The sequence below is a fragment of the Sapajus apella genome, unplaced genomic scaffold, assembly GCF_009761245.1.
Source record: "Sapajus apella isolate SASKATOON/1434 unplaced genomic scaffold, GSC_monkey_1.0 scaffold19, whole genome shotgun sequence".
Lineage (NCBI taxonomy): Eukaryota > Metazoa > Chordata > Mammalia > Primates > Cebidae > Sapajus > Sapajus apella.
The window spans coordinates 2,799,301-2,825,521 of NW_022436959.1; the positions used below are offsets into that span (position 1 = coordinate 2,799,301).

The window sequence follows — 26,221 nt, forward strand, 5'->3', positions numbered from 1 at the left end:
AGGAAAATCACTTGAACCCCGGAGGCGGAGGTTGCAGTGAGCCAAGATTGTGTCACTGCACTCCAGTCTTGGTGACATAGTGAGACTCCCTCTCAAAATTACATATATATGTGTGCGTGTGTGTGTGTAAATATATATATATACTATATAAAATATATATTATTACATATATACTTCAACTTATGACATTGTAATTAACAAATTTAGACCATTTTAAAGTTATTTTAAAAGTAAATTGTATATAAAATTAAGAAAATAATTCAAAATTGCTATGTAAAAATTGCTCTCCATTTAAGAGTGTAGGCTACAGGTTTTAGATAACTACATTATGTTTTAATAAACCAAAAGGTATGTGTTCAGATATGGTTGCCAAGATTCAAAAGTTTTTGAGAAACAATTACGTTTTCAAAGTTGAGGTACTCTGACATTGTTTTCCAACCTGTGGTTTTGATGAATGTGCCATGAAAAAAGTATTCTGTGTGCAAAAGAATTTGGGAAATGTGGAGTTAGATGGATACGGAGTACATATATTCGCATATTTATGAAGCATTTCTGAACAACCAATGTTTCTAACAGGTCAACCAGTTTCATCTCAAACTTTTTTTTTTGGACACACTTTTTTTGTAGGGATTTTATTTATAAGCATTTTAGCTATTTAAGAGGTCTGAGAAATGAACAAACAAATCTTTAAGTGGTAGAATAGTATAAATAACTTTATGAGAGAAATAAGTTTAATAGAATACTAATGAGAACTCTAACTGAATGTAATAACGATCACTATCTTCTCCAAACTCCCAGAGGACTCCGTTCTTCACCTACTAGTCCCTGGCAGATTCTGCCTTATATAAAAATCATTTGTGTATCTTCTTTGCTTTTTCAAACAGTAAGTTTAATCATCCACACATACACAAATGTCTGTGTATAAATATACAATTATATGTATGCATGTAGGTATGTATGTATTTATTTAGTGATGAAGTCTTGCTCTGTTGCCCAGGCTGGAGAGCAGTGGCATGATTGGCTCACTGCAACCTCTGCTTCCCAGGTTCAAGTGATTCTCCTGCCTCAGCCTCCCAAGAAGTTGGGATTATAGGCACACGCCACCACCCCTGGCTAATTTTTGTATTTTAATAGAGACAGGGTTTTGCCACGTTGGCCAGGTTGGTCTCGAACTCCTGACTTCAAGTGATCCACCCGCCCAAAGTGCTGGGATTACAGGCGTAAGCCACCATGCCCAGCCAATTATATTTATTTAAAAGTACCAGTGGAAACAGGGACCATGCCATATTTATCTCTTTAATCACAGAACACGGCCATGCAAATATCTGTGGCCTCAGATAAAGCGAATTGAAGAGAGTGGTAAATAGTGGTGTAATGGAGTAGCACAAACCTTGAGAATGCAGCAGGCTAACTAACTTCTGATTTGTTGCCAGCCTGACAAGTATATTCTGTGGTTGAATTTGGATTTAGGAACCTGCTCCTTATTCAGGTTTCTATGTCATTGCTCTACATTTTGCTTTCTCTCAAAGATTAGGTGAAGGAAGCTGCCTATTCTCCATCACCCCTTTCTATTCATTCACAGTTTAATTCCTAGGAAGGTGGGTTATTTTTCTTTATTTTTTTGAGGTGATATCAGTCTGGTCAGTAAGAGGTTTTATGGAATAAAATGTCTTAATTAGAGCATTAAGTTTGTGTCATTGAGGCCATGTGCTATACTCTATATCTTGGTCAAAAGTAATTTTTTGTTTGAAAAATTTAAGATTACAAAGTACATAATGAGTATTTTGTGATAACATTACTATACAATATCATTTAGAATTTTGCTTTTGAAAATTTATATACACTTGTACAAAGATTCATCAAAATCCAAGGCAGCATTTATAAAAGGAACAGTTACAGTTTTATTATTTGTATGAAATGTTTGTGTTTCTTTTTTTATATCTAAAAGTTACTGTAGTTACTCTGTGGTAAAAGGTATTGGTTCCCAATACATCTCAGTAATGCAAAATGGACACTTTAAACTTTCAGGCGCTTCAACTGAATTCTAGAATGATTTTTCTACTTTTTAAGATTCCTTTTCCTTAAATTTTTCGCATAGGTATTAACATGTTTCTTTGTCAGCACTTATATTTTTCTTCAATGTTTTAAATTGATAAGTGGTGGTATATAAAAGTTGTTGCCACACAGACAGGAGAAGCATCTTGAGGAGTGCAGGGGCAGTGCTGTGTCCTATTTTCTCACCTTCTTGCTGGAGTATTCAATTTCTAATGCCATGCTTATGTAGAGGAAAATGAGCTTTTGTATTTAAAATATTTAATGGTAAATTACAATGTTATTTTTCAAACTCAAATTTTGATCGCTTCATGCAAGGCCGTTTTATAGTCCAAGCATTTCAAGTTCTTTTTAGTATACTTGAAAAAGTTACTGTATTTTGCTGTATTATAGTAAAGGTAATGGAATAATTTAGATTTTGTCATTTTGCAATTAGTCTTTCTTTTCAGTGACAGCCTATTTTTAGGGTGAAACTTACTGGTATTGATTCTCTCTGTTAAGGACCTCAAGCAATGATAGAAGGCCCTTCATTGCACTCTGCCTTTCCAATGTTGCTTTTATGCTTCCCTGGCAATTTGCTCAATTTATACTTTTTACACAGGTAAGATGATGTTTTTAATTATTTTTTATTTTTATTTTAAGTCCTGGGGTACATGTGCAGGATATGCAGGTTTGTTACATAGGTAAATGTGTGTCATGGTGGTTTTTGCACCTATCAATCCATCACATAGGTATTAAGCCCAGCATCCATTACCTATTTTTCCTAATGCTCTCCCTCCCTCCAACCCCATCCCCTGAGAGGCCACAGTGTGTGATGTTCCCCTCCCTGTATCCATGTGTTCTCACTGTTCAGCTCCCACTTATAAGTGAGAACATGTGGTGTTTGGTTTTCTGTTCCTGTTGCTGAGGATAATGGCCTCCAGCTCCATCCATGTCCCTGCAAAGGACCTGATCTCATTTCTTTCTATGGCTGCATGGTATTTCATGGGGTGTATGTGCATATTTTCTTTATCCAGTCTATCACTGATGGGCATTTGGGTTGAGTCCATGTCTTTGCTATTGTGAATAGCGGTGCAATGAATAAATGGGTACATGTAACTTTGTGATAGAATGAATTATATTCCTTTGGGTATATTAATTAAGCTGAATGCAAGATGTACTTTGTTGTTTCCATAGAAATTTTTAAATATAGTTATATTTATGCCATAAAAGATTTTTAAAATAGGGAATAAAGTTTACATAAATGTATGATTTTTATGAAATAATATAATTCTACATTCTTATAGTGTATTGGTTAGTTTGACAGATTTTAAGGCTCGACATGGGAAAGACATTTTTCTATCATTTTTATTCACAAATGCTCTTTTTGGTGTTTGAAGTAATATCTCAACTGCAGGTTTTCCTTTTGCCCTAGGAATCATTCTGGGTGCCAAGCTACACGACATGCTAAGGGTCAATCCTACTCTTCACAGCATTACCTTCTGCTTCGAATCCAGCTAAATGTTGGCCTGTAGAGCAGAATTTTACCTGGCACCATTTCTGTGAGCTTTGATTGTAAAGCTCATCATTGCTTAAGTGAGCTGAGCCCATATCCTGTTTCCAAAACAACTGCGTAACTAGTACCAAGAAACGGAATTTGGGAAGCAGAGAGTAAATGGAGAATTTTGATGAAATTTCATGATACTAAGATTTTCCATCAGAGCACCTTCCTACATAACAAATACTGATGATATTAATAGTATTCTGTATTGAAAGTAAGAAATTCTACCAAGAAGCCTCGTGCTGCCAATAACCCACAAAGAATGAAATGAAATTATAACCCCAGCTTAATTGGTACTGCATGTTTAAAGTTTTCCCTCTGCCTTACTTCATAATTGTTGGCCCTTTCAGGTTATAACACAGAGAGATTTTTCTATGGTTTTCACTATTTGTATATGCCAACAGAGTAGAATAGATTTTTAATGAGGATCACTTCATTGCAAGCAAGTTTATTAATCCAGTAGTACTGATTAAACTATTTAAGAAGCTCTTTGGGTAAGTTTGATAATGCTGTAGTGATTTTCTAGCCATTCTCTGGATATATACTAGGCTTTTATTTTTCTTTACTAATATATATATAGTTTTGTTTGTATGTGTGCATTTCATGCTTACAGAGGGATAATTCGATGTTGTTTTTCTGGAAGTACTTTAAGATTTTATTCTTAATTGTGTTTTTCATAAATTGAGGTTAAAATTCGTTCATTGTGCCACCATACCTGGCAAATTTTTTAATTTTTTGTAGAGATTGGGCCTCACTATCTTGTCCAGGCTGGTCTTGAACTCCTGGGCTCAAGCAGTCCTCCGACCTTGGCCTCCCAAAATGCTGGGATTATAGGCATGAACAACTATTCCTGGTCCAATTCATTTTTTATGACTTCTATGCTCTCCTGGAATTTTTAATCCTATCAGTTATTTACTTGAACATTTGAAGTATAGTTTAAAGACATATCTGATGATGCCAAACAAGAGTTTGAGTGATCTCCGAGCTAAGAATAGTTTTTATATATCTAAAGGGTTGTAGAACAAAAATAGAAAAAGAATATACAAGAGACTATATGTGACCAACAAAGCATAACATATTTATTGTCTGGCCTTTTATATAACAAATGTGCTGATTCCTGATCTAAATCTTTTGTGGATCTCTTTCTATTGTGTTAGTGATAGTGTCTTATCTCCATCTATCCTGGGTTATTTTTGATTTGGTGCTGGACATTATACATGAGAAATTGGAGAGGCAAGTGAAAACCTCTCATAAATCTTGAACCACCTTCATGCAATCAGACTGAGATGATCCATAGTTGGGTTTCAGTCTTTCTGAGGGCTGCTTGATTTCTGGTTCACTATTAGAGTGTGATATTTTGAAGCTCCAAAGTAAAGCATCTTCTCAGTGTACCCTGACTGCTGAATCTGCTGACATGCCTGCTCTGCTTGTTGGTCTCCCAACTGCCTCTCAGCTGGCAGGCATCTGCCTCTGTTGAAATTGGCAGATACCTCTGGAAGAAAAGTGGCCCAAACTGTCATGCTCATCGGTAGAGATTGCCATCTGTCTTTTAAATTCCTCATTTACTTTGTTAATAATATGTGTCTTTTATGCCTATGTTTAAAATATTTTTATTTTTATTTTTATATTTTTCCTATCCATTCTAGTTCTTAGTGGGAAGGTTGGTTCAAATTACTTTGCTTACCATTATTAGAACTGTAGCCCTCCTATTTACTTTGTGAATAGTGAAGTGTTAGTTTTCTATACTTTTTTTTCACTTTTGCTTTTTTGTATGATTTCAGATAGCATCATTATTTCCCATGTATATTGTGGGATACATTGAGCCAAGCAAATTTCAGAAGATCATTTATATGAACATGGTAACATTTTTAATATGTATAAGTCAAATATTAAAATAGGTTCTCAGAGTTTATAAAATCTCAGTGATTCTATTTTATAGGATACCTCCTCTTTGGTAATATTTAATACATATGGTATTGGTAATACCCAGAAGGAAAACTGGAAATGTATATTATAGATGTCATAACAGACTATACTTTCAACTAGACCGTAGATCTGTTTTACTCTCTAAAACTTTTTATTTTTATGTTTTATTTGTTATTCTTGTTACTACTTTTAAAACTGCCTTTTCTTTCTCAGACATGAGATTTTTAGCATTTTGCCCGAATATGACACTCTGAAATTTTATATTCTTATAATTTTGTTTTTGGCTTAGGTCCCAAACATAGCTTTCTTAAAAACATAAAAAGTTAGTAAAGCTTCATAAAAAATAGAAGTCCTGAAGTCTAACAAAAATAAGATTAATAAAACTAGTATTTATAACTGTCTTTCTTATTATATTATTTCACTGTTGAAACAATAGAAATCATACTTATTTTTCATTGTTCCAAGTGGCAGATAGAGAAAAAGTTAAATTCTACCAGATAGAGTTTATAGTTTTGAATTTTAATAGTTAGAAACTAGCAGTGGCTTGAAATTCTATTATCATTAGGCCAAGAGTCACTAATCTTTATGCAAATAAATTTGCATTAGAAATGGCTATATACCTACAAAGTATGCATTACGCCAATATGTGTAATAACCATAAACTGTATTTTTTTCTTTCTTTTTTTTTTTTCAGATTTCAGTTATCCTTAGTTTCATTTTGATGTTTGGAAATTCGATGTACTTATCTTCTTATTATTCTTCATCTTTGTTAATGACGTGGGTAAGTGTTTAGTTCATAAAGTTGGGTTTTTTTTTAACCTGCCAAATAGCATGTATTCCTGTCTAAAAGAGGTATAAGAATAAATAGGCCCTTTCCTGATTATCATTCAACATGACAAAGTTCTTCCCAAGCAAAGCTTTTTATCTATCTTATCCTTGAAAAATATTATAAAGGTTATTTTTTTAAGACAGTGCTCAAGTAAATACTTAAAAATTACAATAAAGTAAGAAGACTTAAACTTTAAACATATCCCATTTTATGATAAAAATGACTTCTTTTCTCCTAAGTCACTTGAGGAGGTTACGTACTCATTGCAGTGACACTACCATTGCCCAAAACATTTTTAGTACTCCTCTGAGTTTCCATCACAGCCTATGGCACATTGTTTAGAATGTCTTCAGTAGTGGCAAATCTTTGCCTTTCGAGAGTGGATTTGATTTTTGAAAATAACCAAAATTTTTTGAATATTTTGTGTGATTGGGCTGGGTAATACAGGTCTTGATCAAGCGATGATATGGCAATAAAGTCTTAAGACTGATTATTTTGCATCCATAACTAAATTATTTCTGAAGGCAGTTTAGAAAGTGTAGTTTCAAGCTACTTTAACCAATGACAAGATAATTAGAATAAGGGTATAGTCTCCTCACAGGAACTAGATGTAATTACACTCATCTGGATATGTGTTTAGAAGGGTGTTTTAATAAATCAGTTCTATTACATTGTAGTCACACTTCTGATATCTATAAGCCAGAACCTAGAATATTCTCCTCTACCTCCCGTCTCCACACTGATCAGAAATGATACCAACTACAGTAATGCCAAAATATAGCACTTTTCTGTGTATGGTATGGCGATTTAATCTTTTGGGATTGCCCTTATGTTTTAATATTTTTGCTTTCCATACCCTTTTTCCCTCATAGTAATTAATCCTTCCTCTTTCTCTCCCTAAAAACATCCTCTTTCTTTCCAACATTTTGCCAAACTATTTCAGCATTACAGAGTGGAGGACTCCTAATAGTGCGCTCATCTACCTCTTTTAATGAAAACTTTTTTATTTTGAAATGTGATACAGATAAAAAGAGCATAAAGCAAATGGTTTGTGTGCTGACTTAGTGCTGGCTAATACTGATAAGTACAGTCTTGCCTCAGTGTCTGCAGGGATTGGTTCCAGGACACCCCCAAGCTTTGTGGACACTAAAATCTGCAGATGTTCAAGTTTGTTATATAAAATGGTATGTGTGTTTTTTTACATATAACATATGCACATCTTCCTGCATACTTTTTTTTTTCTTTTGGAGATGGAGTTTCGCTTTTGTTGCCCAGGCTGGAGTACAGTGGGCATCTTGTACTCTTGTACTCACTGCAGCCTCTGCCTTCTGGGTTCAAGAGATTCTCCTGCCTCGGCCTCCTGAGGAGCTGGTATTACAGGCATGCACCACCACATGTGGCTAAATTTGTGTTTTTAGTAGAGAAGGGGTGTCTCCATGTTGGTCAGGCTGCTCTCAAACTCCCAACCCCAGATAATCTGCCCACCTTGGCCTCCCAAAGTACTGGGATTATAGGCATGAGCCACCACACTCAGCCTGTTTTAATTTAAAAATGTTTAATTTAAAAAACATTTTTTAAATTAAAATTCTTGGTATTACATTGTAGCATAATTTTTAGTATTTAGTTTCCATGCTTTGATTTTCTTCTTCATACTCATTAAATGTAGGTTGGATCTGCGTCACTTATGTTATAAATGTATCACTTTCTCTTAAATACTTTTTATCTTATTCTTTATTTCTAAAAGGTTCTTGGCTTCACCTTTTGTAGCTCTTAAGGCATTATTATTATGTGCATTTCCTCACATTCCTTCTAGTTTAATTTTTATGTCTGAAATTATTTTTGTTTCATTTCAAATTCTTTGAGTTCTGTCAGCTCATTTCTCAGTTTTTCTGATTTTAATTTGCATCACTCTTTCACCTATTTTAGTGTTTTTAAACGTCATATTTTAAGTGTCTCATTTTGAAATGTAAGTTTTGTTTAATTATGTTGTCTTTCATGTTTGAGTAATGGTGTTCGCTATAGGATTTTTCAGAGAAGCCCTTTATCAGGTTGAAGAAGTTCCCTTCTGTTTATAATTTGCTGAGTTTTTCAGAAATGAATTTTGAAGATATGATCATGTCATTTCTCTTTTCTAGTTTGTTAATGTGCTGCATTATATTGGTTGATTTTCAAATGTTATACCATCTTTACATTCCTTGAATAGACCTCACTTTGGTCATGCTTTATTATTATTATTTATTACTGGATACAGCTTTCTAAAATTTTGTTTATAATTTTTACACCTAAGTTCATGACAATAATTGGTTCATAGTTTTCTTGTGACATCTTTGTCTTTTTTGGTGTCATGGTAATGCTGGCCTCATGAAATGAGTTACAAAGTGTTCTCTACTTTCTAGTTTTCTGAAGAATTTGTGTAAAATCATTATGATTTCTTCCCTAAATGTTTGGTGGAATTTACCAGTGAAACCATCTAAGACTTTCTTTGTGATAGTGTTTTTATTTACAGGTTCCATTTCATTAATAAGATATAAAGCTATTTGGGTTATTTCCTCTTGAGTGAACTTTGGTTGTATCTTTCAAGGATTTTTTAAATTTTATTCATGATGTCAAATCTATTGACAATGGCATAATTTCTTTTCTCTTCTGTATTTGTAATATCTGTAGTGGTCATTCCTCTTTCATTCCTGCTACTAGATGTTTGTGTTCTATTTTTCATTTTCTCTGATCAGCCTGGTTAGAGGTATCAATTTTATTAATTTTCTCAAGGAATCAGCTTTTGTTTTCATTGATTTGCCCTACTGTTTTTTGTTTTCTATTCCATCGATTTCTACTCTATCTTTATTACTTCATTTCTTGGGCTTACTTTGGGTTTTGCTCTCTTTTTTTCCTAGATGTTGTTTTTCGTTTTGTTTTGTTTTGTTTTGTTTTGTATAAAGCAAGATCATTGACTTGAGACCTTTCTTGTTTTTTTTAAACACAGGTGTTTAGTGCTATAAACTTCCCTCAAAGTACTACCTTATCAGCATCCCACATATTTTGATAAAGTGCATTTTAAAATTTATTTCATGTTATTGTGATACATTTTACTTAGATATGTGATATAGAAGTCTCAATAAATTTTTGTTTTTTTATTTAAACAATTAATTATCTTTTAAAAGTATTTAAAACCTTATATATTTACCTTGTAGTTAGCATTTTTCAGTGCCTTTTACTTGTGTAGAGCCAGTAGAGCCACTACTATATTCCTGCTATCTGAAAGACATCCTTTAACATTTCTTTTAGTACAAACCACCTGGTCATGAAGTCTTTATTTTGCCTTCATTTTTGAAAGGTATGTCTCTTCGATGTAGAATTGCAGGTTGGCAGCAATTTCTTTAAGAATTTAAAAGATGCTGCTTGACTTGTCTCGTTGCTTGCATTTTTTTCTTATGAAATCTGTGGAGATCCCTACCCTTTCATCTGTAAATAATATGTTACTTCTCTAGCTGTTATCAGCTAGAGATAAGATGTTCTCTTTACCACTGATTTTGAGCAATTTGTTTATATAGTGTGCCTTACTATAGCTTTTGAAAGATTTCTTGTGTTTAGGATTCATTGAAATTCTTAGATCTTTAGGTTTGCAATTTTCATCTAATTTGGAAAAATTTTGGCCATTATTTCTTCAAATATTTTTCTGCCTCCCCAGCTCATATTCATTTAGGAACTCTCATTACATGCATTTTGGGCTGCTTGAAATTGTTCTGTGGTTTATGGAGCTTATGCTTAGTTTTGTTCTTTATTTAATTTTGGATAACAATAGCTGTGTCTTCCAGAGTTCACTGGTTGTTTTTCTGCAGTATCTAACCTGTTGTTGATCACATCCAGTGTATTTCTCATTTAAGTCATTGTAATTTTCATATCTAAAAGTTCATTTTGGATCTTTTAAGTATTGTTGTGTCTCTAATTAACATGTTCCCTCTGTTACCACTTCTTCACCATACAGTGATAGTAAGTGCCTCAGTGCCTCCACCTGCTAATTCTGTCATCTGTGTCAGTTTCAATTAATTGTTTATTCTCCTCATATCAGGGTTGTATTTTCTTGATTCATTGCATGCCTGGCAATGTTTACTTGGATGCCAGGCTTTGTGAATTTTACCATTTTAGCTGCGGGATATTTTCTTATTCTGATAAATATTCTTGAGCATTTCTCTGTGATGCAGTTAAGTTACTTGAACATAGGTGGATCTTTTTGGGTCTTGCTTTCTAGGTTTGTTAGCTGGAATTAAAGTAATGGTTAGTTTATGGCTAATATTGCTGCACTCTGAAGCAAACTCTTCTATGTAGACTACCTGACGTGCCCTGTAGCTGCGCTATTTTATATTCCTACCAACAATGCATAAGTGTTCCAATTTGTCTACATCTTTGCCAAGACTTGTGACTTCTGGTTTTGGTTTGGTTTGGTTTATAATGCCCATCCTAACAGGTTTGAGGTGATAGCCCATTGTGGTTTTGGTTTACATTTCCCTGATGATTAATCGTGTTGAGCATCATTTCACATACCTGTTGGACATCTGTATTTATTCTTTGGGGAAATGTTTATTCTTTTGCCCATTTTTAATAGGAATATTTGTTTTTTTGCTATATTCATCAGAGATACTGGCCTGTAGTTTTCTTGTAGTGTCTTTTTCTGGATTTCGTATCAGAGTAATGCTGGCCTCATAAAATGTGTATAGATGTGTTCTCTTCAGTTTTTTGGAGCAGCTTTGAGAAGCATTGGTGTGAATCCTTATTTAAATATTTCATAGAATTCTCCAGTGAAGCCATCTGGTTCTAGGTTTTCCTTTGCTGAGAAAATTTTTATTACTGATTTAATCTCCTTATTAATTAGAGGTCTATTGAGACTTTTTTGTGTCTTCATAATTTACTCTTGGTAGGTTGTATGTTTCTAGAAATTTATTTCTTATAAGTTATCTAATTTGTTGGCGTAATTTTCATAGTTGTCTCTATAATCTATTTTGCTTGGTATTTAACATTTTTAGGGTGAGAAAGTAAACGTGTTTCCTGTTATACAAACTTGGACAGAAGCAGAAGTTTCATTCTGATTGATTTTAGTTACTTTGGGTGAAACATTACCATTTTTCAAAGAGTAATACACACACACACACACACACACACACACTCTCACTCACACTCACTCTCTCTCTCTCTCTCTCTCTCTCTCTCAGGAAATATTCCCCACTATTCCTTCCAGACCATTCTCTTCACCTTTCTTTTCACCCTGTTCCTGTCTATTCCTTGTAGGTAAGAAATCTCATTAATTTTCTGGTTGACCCATTTAGTTGGGGTTTTTCTTTTTTGAGTACTAATAACTGTTACATGTATATTTTTTATATCTCCTCTTCCTTATATGAAAGATGTCTTTTGCACTTTTTTAAAAAAAGTTAACAACCTCTACAAGGAATCAGCTTATAAAGATTTTCCTCATTCTTTCTGGTAGTTTCCTAGTCTTCTACTGTAGATTTACTGTAATTCAGTCACTCTCCTATGTCTGGACATTTAGGTTGTTTTCTATATTTTGCACTTACAAACAATGTTGCAATGAACAATCTGATCAATTTATATTTTCCTATTGGAAGTTTAGTAATCCTGGCTAACTTCGGTATTTTCTACACCAACTAAATGATACAAAATTCAAATCCAAATCTAAATAATATGCAAGTCTGATAATTCAGTTTCTGATGTGAGCAGTTTTTTTCACCCCAAACTTGGGAATAAACAAATAACCTATCAACTCGTAGAGATGGTAGGTGAAGTTTTCCTAGTCATCGTGTGTCTTAGTCAGTTTGGGCTGTTATAAAAAAAAGTACCACAGACAGGATGGCTTAAAAAACAGGAATTTATTTCTCACAGTTCTGGGTGCTGAGCAGTTCAAAATCAAGTGGCCAGCTGATTTGGTGTCTGGTGAAGGCCGTTTTTGTGGTTTGCAGACAGAAGTCGTTTTGCTGTGTCCTCACATGGTAGAGAGAGACATCAACTCTCTAGTCTCTTCTAATATGGGCATACTAATCCCATTCATGAGGGTTTCACCCTCATGACTCAGTTACTTCCCAGAGGCCCTCCTTACAAATACTGTCACACTGGGGATTAAAAATCCAGTCTGAATTTGAGGCAGACACTGATACTCAGTCCATACCACTGTAGGTATAGTTTTTGAGAACCGTAGCTTTTTGCATTAGTCTCAATTCCAACTTCGTAGCTTGCATAGACTGAGGGCCCCTTCTGCCGCCCTCCCCTTACAATACAAGCCTATAGCTGTAATCTTATTCTACAGGTCTTTATAAAGACTACCAGGGGTGGTTATCTGCTAACTAATTTTTTTTAAATCACCCTTTTCCTAGCATCAGAGAAGTTCCTTCTCTTTGATATGAGTCACACCTTTTTAAAATATTTTATTTGGCAGTTTGGAGAGGAAGAATTTTCATATTAGTTTAGTTCACTAATGTTGCTGGATAACTCACATACAGACTTGCGTGGATGCTCTTGTCTGTTCACATACCATTTACCTTGGTAGAGGAATTATCCTGCAGAAAATGGACAGGGTATCTACGCGAGGAAATAACTTGATTCAAGAGGCAACTTTTTGACACACAAACCATTTAACTCTCCTCTCAAGGAAATGTGTCATGTCCAAAATTTGAAAAATAAACAGTTAAGGAGGAAAATAGCTGGTGATAGCTGAAATGGAACAGGGTGACTATACAATTTTTGAAATGAACTATTTATATGAAATATAAATGTTAACTATATTGAATTGTTTTATTTTCTCTTATGTGCATTTTAGGCAATAATTCTAAAGAGAAATAAAATTCAAAAACTGGGAGTATCTGAACTCAACTTTTGGGTAAGATTTAATGTTTTTAACACAGTTTCTTCAAATTCTTTTTATTTATATAAACTGAACACAGTTAATATGCTTTAAAATCCTAATGATTTATAGTTAATAAATAGCTACTATCTTAAAAATAGCTACTATCTAAGGTAGATTAATATCTAAGTAAATAGCCCTTAGCAAAGACTAGAAATCATTTTTAAGAAGTTAGCTCAGGCATTTCACAAGCACTTTCAGGCCACCCTTCCTTTATGTTTCATTCTGCTAGATCCATTTAGCCTTGCTTTTTAAAATGTCTGTTTGTCTTGAGTTTCTCTCTTTAGCTTCAATTAATCTTTCCTTCACAATAACACAAGTTTGTAGTTTATTTCCAACTTTCTCCTTTTGTTTCTCTGCATCTATTCATCATCTCTCTCTCTTCCCTTCTGCTTCCAACATTAGACTCTACTTTTGTCCTTTTAACAGTTTCCTTACAGTCTTCTGGCTCCTTCTAATTTGAACCCATTCTAAGTGTTAGATAGAACAGTGTCCATATACATCAAAGGAATTCTGCCAAGGCTACACTCAAAGGAAAATGTACATCTTCAACTACATTTTCAACAACATTTTCAGCAGTAGACTGGAAAGAACATGAATTGACTAAGTTTTACATTCAAGAATTTCAAAGAAACAAAAGATCTAAGGAGGGAAAAGCTGAGATTCAACCAAATGTCCAGCTTACATTTTTAAAGCCTTCCTAGGTATTATTTTCTGTTTTTAAAATTTTATTTATTATTTTTATATATTTTATTACGCTTTATGTTCTGGGGTACATGTGCAGAACATGCAGGATTGTTGCATAGGTACATACATGGCAATATGGTTTGCTGCCTCCATTCCCCCGTCACCTATATCTGGCATTTCTCCCTGTGTTATCCCTCCCCAACCTCCCCACCCCCTCACTGTCCCCTCCTTGCTCCCCCCAACAGACCGCAGTGTGTGATGCTGTGTCCATGTGTTCTTATTGTTCAACACCGCCTATGAGTAAGAACATGAGGTGTTTGATTTTCTGCCTCTGTATATCTTTGGCAAAGATAAGTATTTATTACACACAACCTGAACAAGGTACTTTTAGATCTAAGTGATTCACTTTAGAGTTTAAGCCAATAGAAGCGATTTCACTGTTTAATGGGAGGCTCCAATATTTGGTGGCAAGGTAATTATTGAATTGAGCTCATGCTGCAATTTATAAAGGGGAACTTTGTGTGTGTCATAAGGCATGAGAATCATTACAAGAATGGAAGTGGAACCTCCACGATTATCAAAAGCTCGGTATTAAGGCCAGATAAGGACAGTATGAGAAAGAATATTCTTACTCATGAACATAGATTCAAAATTTTACCTAGATTAAAAAATTCTATACACATAAAAGCATAAAAGATTAGTAACTCAAGAACAGTCATATATATGATAAAGATAATCTATTTGTGATAAAATTGGCTTTATTCTAGGAATGCAAAGTTGTTTCTGGAAAATCCAAAAATGTAAATTATCACATAACAGATTAAAAGAGAAAAATAACTTATGATCATCCCATTAGATGTAGAAAATAAAATTGATGACATTGAACATCCATTTATAATTAAAATGTTTAACACAATAGAAATAACAGTTTTCTCAACCCAGTAAAATTCTTCAGCAATCATTGGTCTTACTGATAATGAGGTATTTAGAGTGTTCTGTTTAAAATCAAGATAAAGATAAATGTGCTGTTTCACATTTTATTAAAGGTCCAAACTAGCTTAGTAATGCAAGAAAAGTAAGTAGTAGGAAAAGGAAAGAAACAGAAAGAAGCAAAATTTATTATAGTATCAATATTTACCTAGAAAGAATAAGTTGACAGACAAATTTTTTTTTAGGAATTAGAAGAATTCTATACCATGGATAGATATAATATTAATATTTAAAACACAATTGCATTTCTATTCTTTGGCAACAAACAGAAAACATATTTTAAAATATACCTTGCGTATTAGGAAGAAAAAATGCATAGGATCTGAATAAATCTAAAAAAATACATACAGTATCTGTATGGGGAAATTTATTTTAAAATTTCTAAGATATAAATAAAAAATAAAACATTTATATGTAAGAAGATTCACGTAATGCAGTTCTCCCAGTTGATGTTCAGATTCAAAGCAATTTCAACAAGATTGTTTTGCAGATCACTTTTCACTAAATGATGGAGTAAGCTACCTATATTTGAAAAACCTGATGTTATACATGAGTATCAGTTCCAGGCCTAGCCATTCTTAATGTTTCTAAGCTGGACGTGTTTCTGACATGTCTTTATATATTTATAATGCTCCAGGCTTTTCTTGATTTTCCTTGTGCTAGCCTTGGAATCAGCCATTTTTCCAAGCAGCCCTGGTTCCTTTTAGTGGAGAATGGTATTTGGAAAGCAAGACCTTAGTGGTATGTGCACTCATTACTCCTTGAGTGTGTCCTTGTTTCTAGACGCTTTTACTGCGTGTGTGTGTGTGTGTGTGTGTGTGTGTGTGTGTGTGTGTGAAATCATGATTTCATAACTACAGCTCCAACCCCAGCCCAATGCTATAGAAAGGCAGACTGATTAGGTAACCCAGGACTCACAGGAAAACACCACAGGCTGCCATCTCCTGAAATTCCATCCAGCGACAGAAGGCACTCAGAAAGTGGGTCCAGGGAAATGCTCTCCATCCTGTGTGTCTGGTGTCTGCTATTCCCTCCACTGAGGCTCCCCATGCAGATAGCCGCAGCAGGGATCTAACAGGTGCCTTGCTAGCACTAGGCAGCCGCAGAAAGAGCCCTCTGCCCTCTGGCTGACACCTCCTCCCCACAATACTGGTGTCTCTCACCCTCTACCTCATGGCAAGAGGACATGAGAAGTACATTTTTCCTGCATCGGCAGCATGACTGGGGACTGAGTCAGACTACCAGGGCACCAGATGAATCAGGCTGACCAGAATAGCACTAGTACTGCAAAGGCTCTAAAAACTAAATTGTCATTGTAACTATAGTACACAGAAGTAGGCCAGGACTTGCATGCTAAACCTAAAAGCAAAGTGACTGTCAGCTGAAATAGAAATTTAAAATAGGATCCACAGTCTCTAACATAGTATTAAAAATGTACTGGACACAATAGAAAAACCACTCATCATAGCAAGAATGGAGAAAAATAACAACTTGAATGAGAAAAGACAATCAACAGATGTCAACACTGAGATAAATAGGGTGTTGGGATTATTTGACAAGGGTTTTAAAGCAGTCATCATAAAAACACTTCAATGAGCAGTTTCAGATGCTCTGGAATCAAATGAAAAGACTATAAAATCTCACCAAAGAGTTGTGTGTGTGTGTTTGTGTGTGTGTGTTTAAAGAACAGCCAGGTGATTGTTGTTCTGAAAAATACAATAGCTGAAATTGAAAATTCAGTAAATGGACTTGGTAGCAGAGTGAATATGACAGAGGAAACAATCAGTGCTCTTGAAGATAGAACAATAGAAATCACACAATCTAAATTGAGAGAAAATCATGGGGAAAAAAAGGGACAGGGCCTCCAGGACCTATGGTGGAATAACAAAAGATCTAATATTTGTATCATGAAAATTTCAGAAGGATTGAAAAAAGAGAGTGGGGCTGAAAAGTATTTTAAGAAGTAATAGGTAAAACCTCCCCAAGTTTGGTGAAAGACACACCTGTAAAGACACCGAGCAATTCCTAAGTAAAACGCACCCAGAGAAATCCATGCCAAGATACATCATAAGTTAACTTTTAAAACTAAAAGAAAAAGATCTCTAAAGCAGGTAGAGATAAATGGCATGTTACCTACAGTGCAAAACGGATTCAAATTGCACCAACTTCTCATCGGAACCTGAGGAGCCCAGAAGGTTGTGGCAGAACGTTTGTCAAGATGAATTACACATCCAGTGAATGTTTCTTTTAGGAATGAAGGGGAAATAGACATTCTCAATCAAGGAAAAATAAGAGAATTTGTTGCTAGCAGGAAACCTTAAAGAATGGTTAATTGAAGTTCTTTCGTCAGGTTTGTCAAAAATCAGATGGTTATAGATGAGTGGTTTTATTTCTGAGTTCTCCATTCTGTTTCATTGGTTTATGTGCCTGTTTTTGTACCTGTACCATGCTGTTTTGGTTATCATAGCCTTGTAACATAGTTTGAAATCAGGTAGCCTGAAGCCTCCAGCTTTGTTCTTTTTGCTTAGGATTGTCTTGGCTATACAGGCTCTTTTTTGATAGCATGGAATCAACCCAAATGCACATGAATGGTAGACTGGATAAAGAAAATGTGGTACGTATACACTATGGAATACTATGCAGTCATGGAAAGGAATGCGATCATGTCCTTAGCAGGGACATGGATGGAGCTGGAAGCCATTATCTTCAGCAAACTAATGCAGGAACAGAAAACCAAATACTGCATGTTCTCACTTATAAGTGGAAGCTGAACAATGAGTACACGTGAACACAGGGAGGGGAACAACACACACTGAGGCTTGTCAGGGGAGGGTAGGAGAGGGAGAGCATTAGGAAAAACTGCTAATGCATGCTGGGCTTAATACGTATGTAATGGGTTGATAGGTGCAGCAAATCACCATGACATATGTTTACCTATGTAACAAACCTGCACATCTTGCACAAGTACCCTTTTAAAAAAAGTTCTGGAAACAAAAAGGAAATGAAAGAAGGAATCCTATAATATAGAGAAGAAATATAAAACAGCAAAATAGATACACAAAGGGTTAGATATAATAGACTATTCTTCTCATGAGTATTTCGTGTCCTTTTTTTGCTTTGTTATTCTTTATTTAGATTTTTAAGTCAAGGATTTAATTCATTTATTTTCACTCTCATTTTTATTGATAAAGGCTTAAGGCCATGAATTTACTCCTATCCTTGCTTTAAATCTTCCTTAGTTTCCATATGGAAATGGTATTTGCCTGCTGCTGCCATCATTTTATTTTTCACCTTTCTAAATCTGTTTTTGTTTGTCTTCCCTGTATAGCATAAGCTGAGTCTGTCTTTGCTTTGTGAGATAATGTGAAAATTTTTATTGTAAGTTTTGTTTATTTTAATGTATTTGCTTTGTTTCTGTATATGATTTTCTTCTATTTTAAACTTTTTGCATTTAGGAAAGTTACCATTATTTCCTCAATTATTGCATATTTGAAACTGTTTTTTAAAAATATCCTTTAATAACAGATTGGCTAGATATAAAAATCCTTGGTTCTCACTTTAAAAAATTTCTTAAAAATGCATCTACACTGCTGCTTTGATTTGTGTTTCTTTTGACCAGTCTGATGCTAGCCAAATTCTTCTGTCACTTAGAAATTATGTGACTTTTGTGCCTGGAGGTTCTGAGGAATTTTTATTTTTCATAGTTCTATTGAAAGATGTCTTAAGTTAGTTTACCATACCAGATTAATTTTTCCGGTACCCCCTGGATTTTTGCAAATGCAGATTCAGGTCGTCTTTTATTTCTGGGAAAGTTTTCTTGGATTATAATTTTTTTTTTTTTTTTTTTTTTTTTTTTGAGACGGAGTTTCGCTCTTGTTACCCAGGCTGGAGTGCAATGGCGCGATCTCGGCTCACCGCAACCTCCGCCTCCTGGGTTCAGGCAATTCTGCCTCAGCCTCCTGAGTAGCTGGGATTACAGGCACGCGCCACCATGCCCAGCTAATTTTTTGTATTTTTAGTAGAGAGGGGGTTTCACCATGTTGACCAGGACGGTCTCGATCTCTTGACCTCGTGATCCACCCGCCTCGGCCTCCCAAAGTACTGGGATTACAGGCTTGAGCCACCGCGCCCGGCTGGATTATAATTTAAATGCTAGTTTTGATTCATTGCTGTGGTTTTCTTTTTCAGGCACTCCAGTTGTAAGTATGTGCCATTCTTCCATTCCTACCACTTTCTCTGATCCTTCTCACTTCTTTCTCTGGTATCATTTTCATTCTTCGTCATTGTTTTAGTGCCTTTACTTCCATGCCTTCATTAACTTTATATTTGAAGTTTTTCTCTTTTAATCATCTTGTGATTTCATTTTTATTTTTTGATAATACTTTCCTTTTCTTCCATTCCCTTTCTATGTCTAATAAACCTCTTTTATTTCTTTTTGCATTTTTTTCTTATATTTCTGTTCTTGGGTTTTGAATTTTTTGTTTAAATTGCCTTTTTGATATTTCCGAATGCTTGTTTGAGGATATTTAATTCAACTTAATTCTGCATAATTCTCTCCTGCTTTGTGAGACTTTATTGTTCAGTGGTGTGGATGTCATTAGCTGAAATATTTGACTTTCATGTTTGTTATCTTATAGAAGCTTTGGATGTTTAGATAGGCATTTTTCATCTACTAATTATTTTGTGTTTTCTAGTCCAAATGCAAACCTCTTCTGAAAACAGCATAATGTGGCTTTTTTCATTGAATAACTTTTTTCTTTTTTTGTGCTTGATGACAATAGTGATGGATAGTCTTTTGGTTTGGGTTTTCATTTTTTCCTGCTGGATACTAACTTTTTCCTTCTTGCACTCCTGTTTTTATCCTTTCTTTCCAGAAATGATGCCTTTCTGACATCAGCGCTTTTGACCCTACCCACTCTTGGACCCTGCTCTGTACTCCCATTTACCAATCTCCCAGGGCTCTTTTTTCGCACAGGGTGGACTTTTCTCTTTCTTAGGTTATTTTAGTTCCAATTTAGACCCCTGTCTTTCCTTTTCTTCATTATCCTTTTATGGGTCCCCCTTCGTTTTCTGCAAAGGCTTAGGTCAGGGACTTGAGGTATAATTCTTGTATTCATTGCTTCCTTTTCTGTTCATAGGTTATTTGAAGTTTGTGCTGTTACCTGTTTTCCACATATGTGGTTGTATTATTATACTTGTTGGTTGGTATGTGCAGAGATTTGAATTTAGGCTGCTGTAATTTTCCCCAGGCTACCAAGAAGTATACAGTTGTTCCCTTTTTAAGGCTAGTCAAAAAATGACATCAACAACAAAACCAGGCACCTCATTGTCAGTTCTAGTTCATATTTCTCCTTCTTAAAGGAAAGCTTAAGTTTTCAAATTTCAAATTGTTCTTTCTTGAAGATGGGCCCGTGTAATTATATTTCTATAGGAGTGGCAGAGGAAATTTGGAAACAAACACATAAACACTCCCTTAACAGAAATAAAAAAGGAGTAACTTTTTAAAACGTATTTAGATTTAGGATATGTATAAACAGCCACTTGTCTGACACACATGGGATTTTCTCTTTGTTTGAATCCCCCTCCCTCTGTCTCTGTACAGGGGAGCTGTTTTCTTCTTTCCTTCTTTCTTGCCTATTAAACTTTTCACTCCGTAAGACAGAAAAAAAAAAAAAAGATTTCAGATATGTAGAATTCTAGTGTTGTTATATATTTTATACCAGTGTCATCAGTTTCAATTCTTCGTTTTCAAACAAGATTTTCCAAAGGAACTTCTTTTTTTTTTTGAAACAGAGTTTTCACTCTTGTTACCCAGGCTGGAGTGCAATAGAATGATCTTGGCTCACCACAACCTCTGCCTCCCGGGTTCAAGCAATTCTCCTGCCTCAGCCTCCTGAGTAGCTGGGAGGCAACGTGCCATCGTGCCTGGCTAATTTTGTATTTTTAGTAGAGATGGGTTTCTCCATGTAGGTCAGGCTGGTCTTGAACTCCTGACCTCAGGTGATCTGCCCACCTCAGCCTCCCAAAGTCCTGGGATTATAGGTGTGAGCCACAGCTTCTGGTGCTTTGTAAGGGAACTTTTTTTAAAAAAAAACCTCACCATTTATACCTCACATGATTAAAATTTTTCTGTGTCATTTATAGATATAATTGAATAACTGGGTGGTTTGTATAGTTTTAAATACGGGACTTCTATTTTGTTTTCTAGCTAATTCAAGGTAGTGTTTGGTGGTGTGGAACAATCATTTTGAAATTTCTGACATCTAAAATCTTAGGCGTTTCAGACCACGTAAGTACTTTTTAGTTAAAACATAAACATTCTTATAAATCTGTAGCTGAATGAAAACTTTGAAACCATCTACTCTTATCTCGTCCTTTTACAGAGGTTAAGTGCCTTCTTTAAGGTCTCCAGACTAGTTATTGGCAGAGTCAATAACAAAATCTTGCAATTAAGTGATCTTTGCAACCCACTAAAAAGAAAGCATATTAGTGAATGCTGACTTGGCCTTTTAGGAAAAAAAAGCAGTTTGTTAAGTAGTTATTTGTTTATATTTCAGTTAAAATAGAAATAATTTGTTGTTTGCATCATAAGTTATCCATTTATTGCAGATGTTAACATTTGGGAGGCTGTCCTCAGCTTTGAAAATACAGAACTCTTAAAATCTCAATACTGTTTTATTTATAAATATGGACTAAAATTAATGTATGATTTCATGTTTTAAAGCCTTTCTTGTTATATAAAAAGAGAATGTTAAAAATTTCTGGTCATTTCCTTTTCTAGGAAATACATGAAGGACATTTATCTCTCATGTAGTATTTCCATTTGTTAACATCTTAAATAGTAGCCCTTTTCAAGGCCTAAGTCCCTGCTTAACTAACTGGTTTAGGAGATAGAGAACAATGCATTAATGTATTTTTTATTTCTAGCATATCTGTCTAGAAATGAGCACACATGAGTATATCATACAATAAATCTATGTTGAAATTTACCTCATTTAATGCTATCCAATTAGGGACCCGTTTGATGCTGAAATTATGAACTTTGATTATAGCATTACTTCTCTAAAAGGTCAAATGCTATCTCTATGCAATATAACATGTAACGTATTTATATTAAATAAAATTTCTAAATGTAAGGGTTTATTTGCCATTTATTGCTAGCTTTGCATGATGGTTTATTAGTTTATTTGTTGCTGCTGTTCTCTGGTATGCCTGACACATTTCCCCTTTATCCTTTCCTTTTTATGGTTTTAAACTTTATTATGTATGTCTTATGATAAACTTTATTTAGACCTTCTAAGTTATTTATTTATCTGTTAAGTTTGTTCCTGATTTTGTTTCTTGTCCTACTTCACATTGCCCCAGCTCTTTACAAATCTTCTTCTTTTTTTTTTTTTTTTTTTTTTTCTTTTAAAGACGCAGTCTCACTCCATCATTAAGGCTAGAGTGCAGTGGATAATCTCAGCTTGCTGCAACCTTCACCTCCCGGGTTCAAGCGATTCCTGTGCCTCAGCCTCCCCAGTTGCTGACATTATAGGCACATGCCACCGTGCCTGCCTAATGTTTGTATTATTAGAGAGATGAGATTTCACCATTTTGGCCAGGCTGGTCTCAAACTCCTGACCTCAAGTGATCCGCCCACCTCAGCCTCCCAAAGTGCTGGGATTACAGACATGAGCCACTGTGCTTCCCCTACAAATCTTAAAAAAACCAAAACACTTCCTTGGTAGTCCTGAGTGACTTTCTTTAAGCGACAGCTATGAGGAAGACGTGAAATTATAGTGGTTTGGTTAAATTACTCTTAGTCACCAGGTCTACTCTAAATTAGGAAAATAAAGTACAAATCTAAATTATCCTTGGCTACTGGTAGATGAGTAAAAATGAATGAATGAAAACCACTCATAATCATCAAACTCGTTATAAAGTAATTTCTGTCCCTATAAAATAATTTGAATTAAGATTTTACTTGCCAAATATTTTCCTTTTTCTGGCCTTCTTAGAATGCTGTGGAAAAATAATTGTCTCACCAAGAGCAGGTTGTAAATAATCAGTAGAAAAATAGAAGTTCTGCATTGGGTTTGGTTGTTGGTATCTGTTTTTATCCTTGGATATCACAATAGCTAAGTCAAAGATCAAAGTGGTATGTATAATTGTTGTAATTCTTATGAGGATCAGATCTCATATTTAATGGCTTGAATATATGTCTGAAAAACATCAAGGAGTATCAAACATTGTAATCAGTCCATGAGGCTTTGTGAAAATGACCATACACAGAAAGCTTACAACTTACAATGTATGTTGAAAGTGGTTAAGTAAAATAGTTTTTCATGATAAATTGTCTCATTATAAAATCTCCTAACTAACTGCATGGCAGTTTCTTCTCAGCAGATATTGATTTTAGCTCACTTTTTACCATCTTCTCTTTACTTATTTCTGACACCTTTATACTTTTCATTTGTTGTGATATTTCTCTTTATTTTCAGTTATCTTGAGAAGTCAGCACGTCATATATTTGGTTCACTGTAGTTTTTTGTTTTCTTAGGGGGATGTCTAAATACACTGGATTTATCTGCTCTATAAACTTTGTTATTCTTACATCAATAAATTATTGCTATTTCTATAATTTGTGGAATTTTAATTCATTTTACTTCATTTCCTCCCAGATTCGCCTGAGTGATCTTATAGCAGCCAGAATCTTAAGGTATACAGATTTTGATACCTTAATATACACCTGTGCTCCTGAATTTGACTTCATGGAAAAAGCGGTATGAATGTTTCTCTTTTTTCCTTCTCTACTAATATGATGAGTTTTTGCTCTAGTTTTCTTTTTTAATCTGAAACTCAAAATTTTTACTCAGAAACAGTCAACTTACTTATTTTACATTTTATATAACTTTTTTGCTAATCCACCTTCCTCACTTGTTTTTTGGTCTATAAAATGAAAAAAATGATAGCCTCTATCTTATAGTTATTGATGATGGTTAAATGAGATAATCTGAGACGAGTGTTTAACATACCATATGACCCACAATAATTACTATTATTACAAATCAACTACTTTTAATAATCTAGGACACTTGGAAATACGTGACCATACAGGAAAAAGTCTAAATTCTTGTTTCTGTTTTTAAGAAATTCACTTTTATTACATTTAATATCCCAACTATTATAACATTTTTAACAAGGTGTTACCAAGAAAGATATGCTATTGATGAGTTTTAATGAATATATAAAAATTCATTTTAAAGTATAGAAATGCAAGGTATTATTCTTTTTAAAAAGTTCTTGTTATAAAGTTTTAAAATATAGGCCCAGCCTGGCAGCTTATGCCTGTAATCCCAGCACTTTGGGAGACCAAGGCGGGTGGATCACTTGAGGTCAGGAGTTTGAGACTAGCCTGGCCAACGTGGTGAAATTCCATCTCTACTAAAAAACAAAAACTAACTGGGCATGGTGATGCATGCCTGTAGTTTCAGCTACTCATTAGGCTGAGACAGGAGAATTGCTTGAACCCAGGAGCCAGAGGTTGCAGTGAGTTAAGATGGTGCCACTCCACTCCAGCTTGGGAGACAGAGCAAGACTCTGTCTAAAAAAAAAAAAAAGAAAATTGCCTCTCTGTAGAATCATGGAACGCAAGATCAGGAAGGGCTCTGAGAAACCATGCCATATACTTCTTTCATTTGCAGATAAAGAAAAGCTTAAAAGATTTGCCTAAAGCACACACAAGCCAAGATTAGGACCTGGATTCTAATGGATTCTAGAACTTGCAATCCAGGGCTCTTTCCTCTATTTAAAGCTCAATTTTTTTCATAGAACATAACAAAGTTGCTCCTGGATTGATTATTCCTTGTGTAATAATTATGAATTCTGAATTAGTGGTGAATATAATAATAAAATTTTATTCATCCAACCAGTTATCCATTCATTCAAAAACTATTACTGACCACTAGTTATCTGTGAGACAGTTTGCTATAACATGACAAAGAACAAAATGAAATGGTTTCTTGCTTTTAAGAAATGTATGATTTAGTTACATGGTAAATTACTCCTATCACAATAACAGGTCATCAGAATTTGGTAGCTTATGTTATTTCTTACTTATTCATAGTTCTAGAAATTAACTTTGAGTAGCTTTCCTTCTTACTGGCTCTAGTTCCACTAATGAAAATAATGGAGCTATATAGTACAGAAAATTATAATGTAGGACCCAGGAATCAGTAAACACACATTTTAAAACTTAGTATTATGTAAACTAAAAAAAAGAAAGGAAAAAATAATAATTGATATAGCAATTCTAGTTTTATTAAAATAATATTTTTTCATTAAATTTTTGAAATAGTATTTATATTTTTATAATTTTAATTAATAAGACATGGAAGACAAAAAAACGTATTCTGCTGATGACAAAGAAACTTTACCTTTTACTTTTAAGAAATGTTATCATGCCACCTAGTTTGACATAGATGTTTACTAATTTAATGTAAAAGTCATAAGTAACTATTTTGAATGATTTGCTATATTTCAGACTCCGCTGAGATACACAAAGACACTATTGCTTCCAGTTGTTATGGTGATTACATGTTTTATCTTTAAAAAGGTATTTTTAAACAAATTATTTATGTTTGGCATCAATATAAGGACTATAATAATGCAAATTGCTCTGAATTCCATGTTATATTTAGGATGAACTCTGTCTAAAAGTTTACTTTTTATTTAGATCTTTCATTACTGATTTTTTTATAAAAAGCCATGTTAAAATATATTCTTATTTTTTCTTTCAAAAGATATATATCAGTCACTGACTGTGTATCAAGGACTATGTTAACATTGTAGGTACACTCAGACAAATAAAACATGGCCACTCCTGTCTTGGAACCTACAGTCCTGGATTATTGGGGGCGGGGGCACAAACATGAAGCAAATAATTGCATAAATGTCTAAAGAATTAAAATTTTTATAGGTGGTATGAAAGAAAAGTCCAGTGACAATGTTGGTATCTTTCAAATATAAAGCACAGCCGGGCGCGGTGGCTCATGCCTGTAATCCCAGCACTTTGGGAGGCCGAGGCGGGTGGATCACGAGGTCAAGAGATCGAGACCATCCTGGTCAACACGGTGAAACCCCGTCTCTACTAAAAATACAAAAAATTAGCTGGGCATGGTGGCGCATGCCTGTAATCCCAGCTACTCAGGAGGCTGAGGCAGGAGAATTGCCTGAACCCGGGAGGCGGAGGTTGCGGTGAGCCGAGATCGCGCCATTGCACTCCAGCCTGGGTAACAAGAGCGAAACTCCG

The 26,221-nt window shown here is 34.6% G+C and overlaps 1 protein-coding gene and 1 long non-coding RNA gene across 6 annotated transcripts in view; one reads left to right on the plus strand and one right to left on the minus strand.

Moving 5' to 3' along the window:
• LOC116557358 overlaps window positions 1-26,221 on the minus strand; it is a 231,370-nt gene that overhangs the window by 116,766 nt on the left and 88,383 nt on the right. The window lies entirely within an intron of this gene.
• DPY19L2 (dpy-19 like 2) overlaps window positions 1-26,221 on the plus strand; it is a 109,525-nt gene that overhangs the window by 33,587 nt on the left and 49,717 nt on the right. For 2 of the 4 annotated variants that reach the window (XM_032286814.1, XM_032286812.1), the window contains exons 9-15: window positions 2,554-2,653; window positions 5,374-5,451; window positions 6,213-6,299; window positions 13,168-13,227; window positions 21,137-21,217; window positions 23,592-23,693; window positions 25,454-25,525. In XM_032286814.1, coding sequence (XP_032142705.1) covers window positions 2,554-2,653; window positions 5,374-5,451; window positions 6,213-6,299; window positions 13,168-13,227; window positions 21,137-21,217; window positions 23,592-23,693; window positions 25,454-25,525 — 580 coding nt within the window. The remainder of the gene's footprint in view (window positions 1-2,553; window positions 2,654-5,373; window positions 5,452-6,212; window positions 6,300-13,167; window positions 13,228-21,136; window positions 21,218-23,591; window positions 23,694-25,453; window positions 25,526-26,221) is intronic. The other 2 variants (XM_032286813.1, XM_032286815.1) reach the window with 2 other exon arrangements.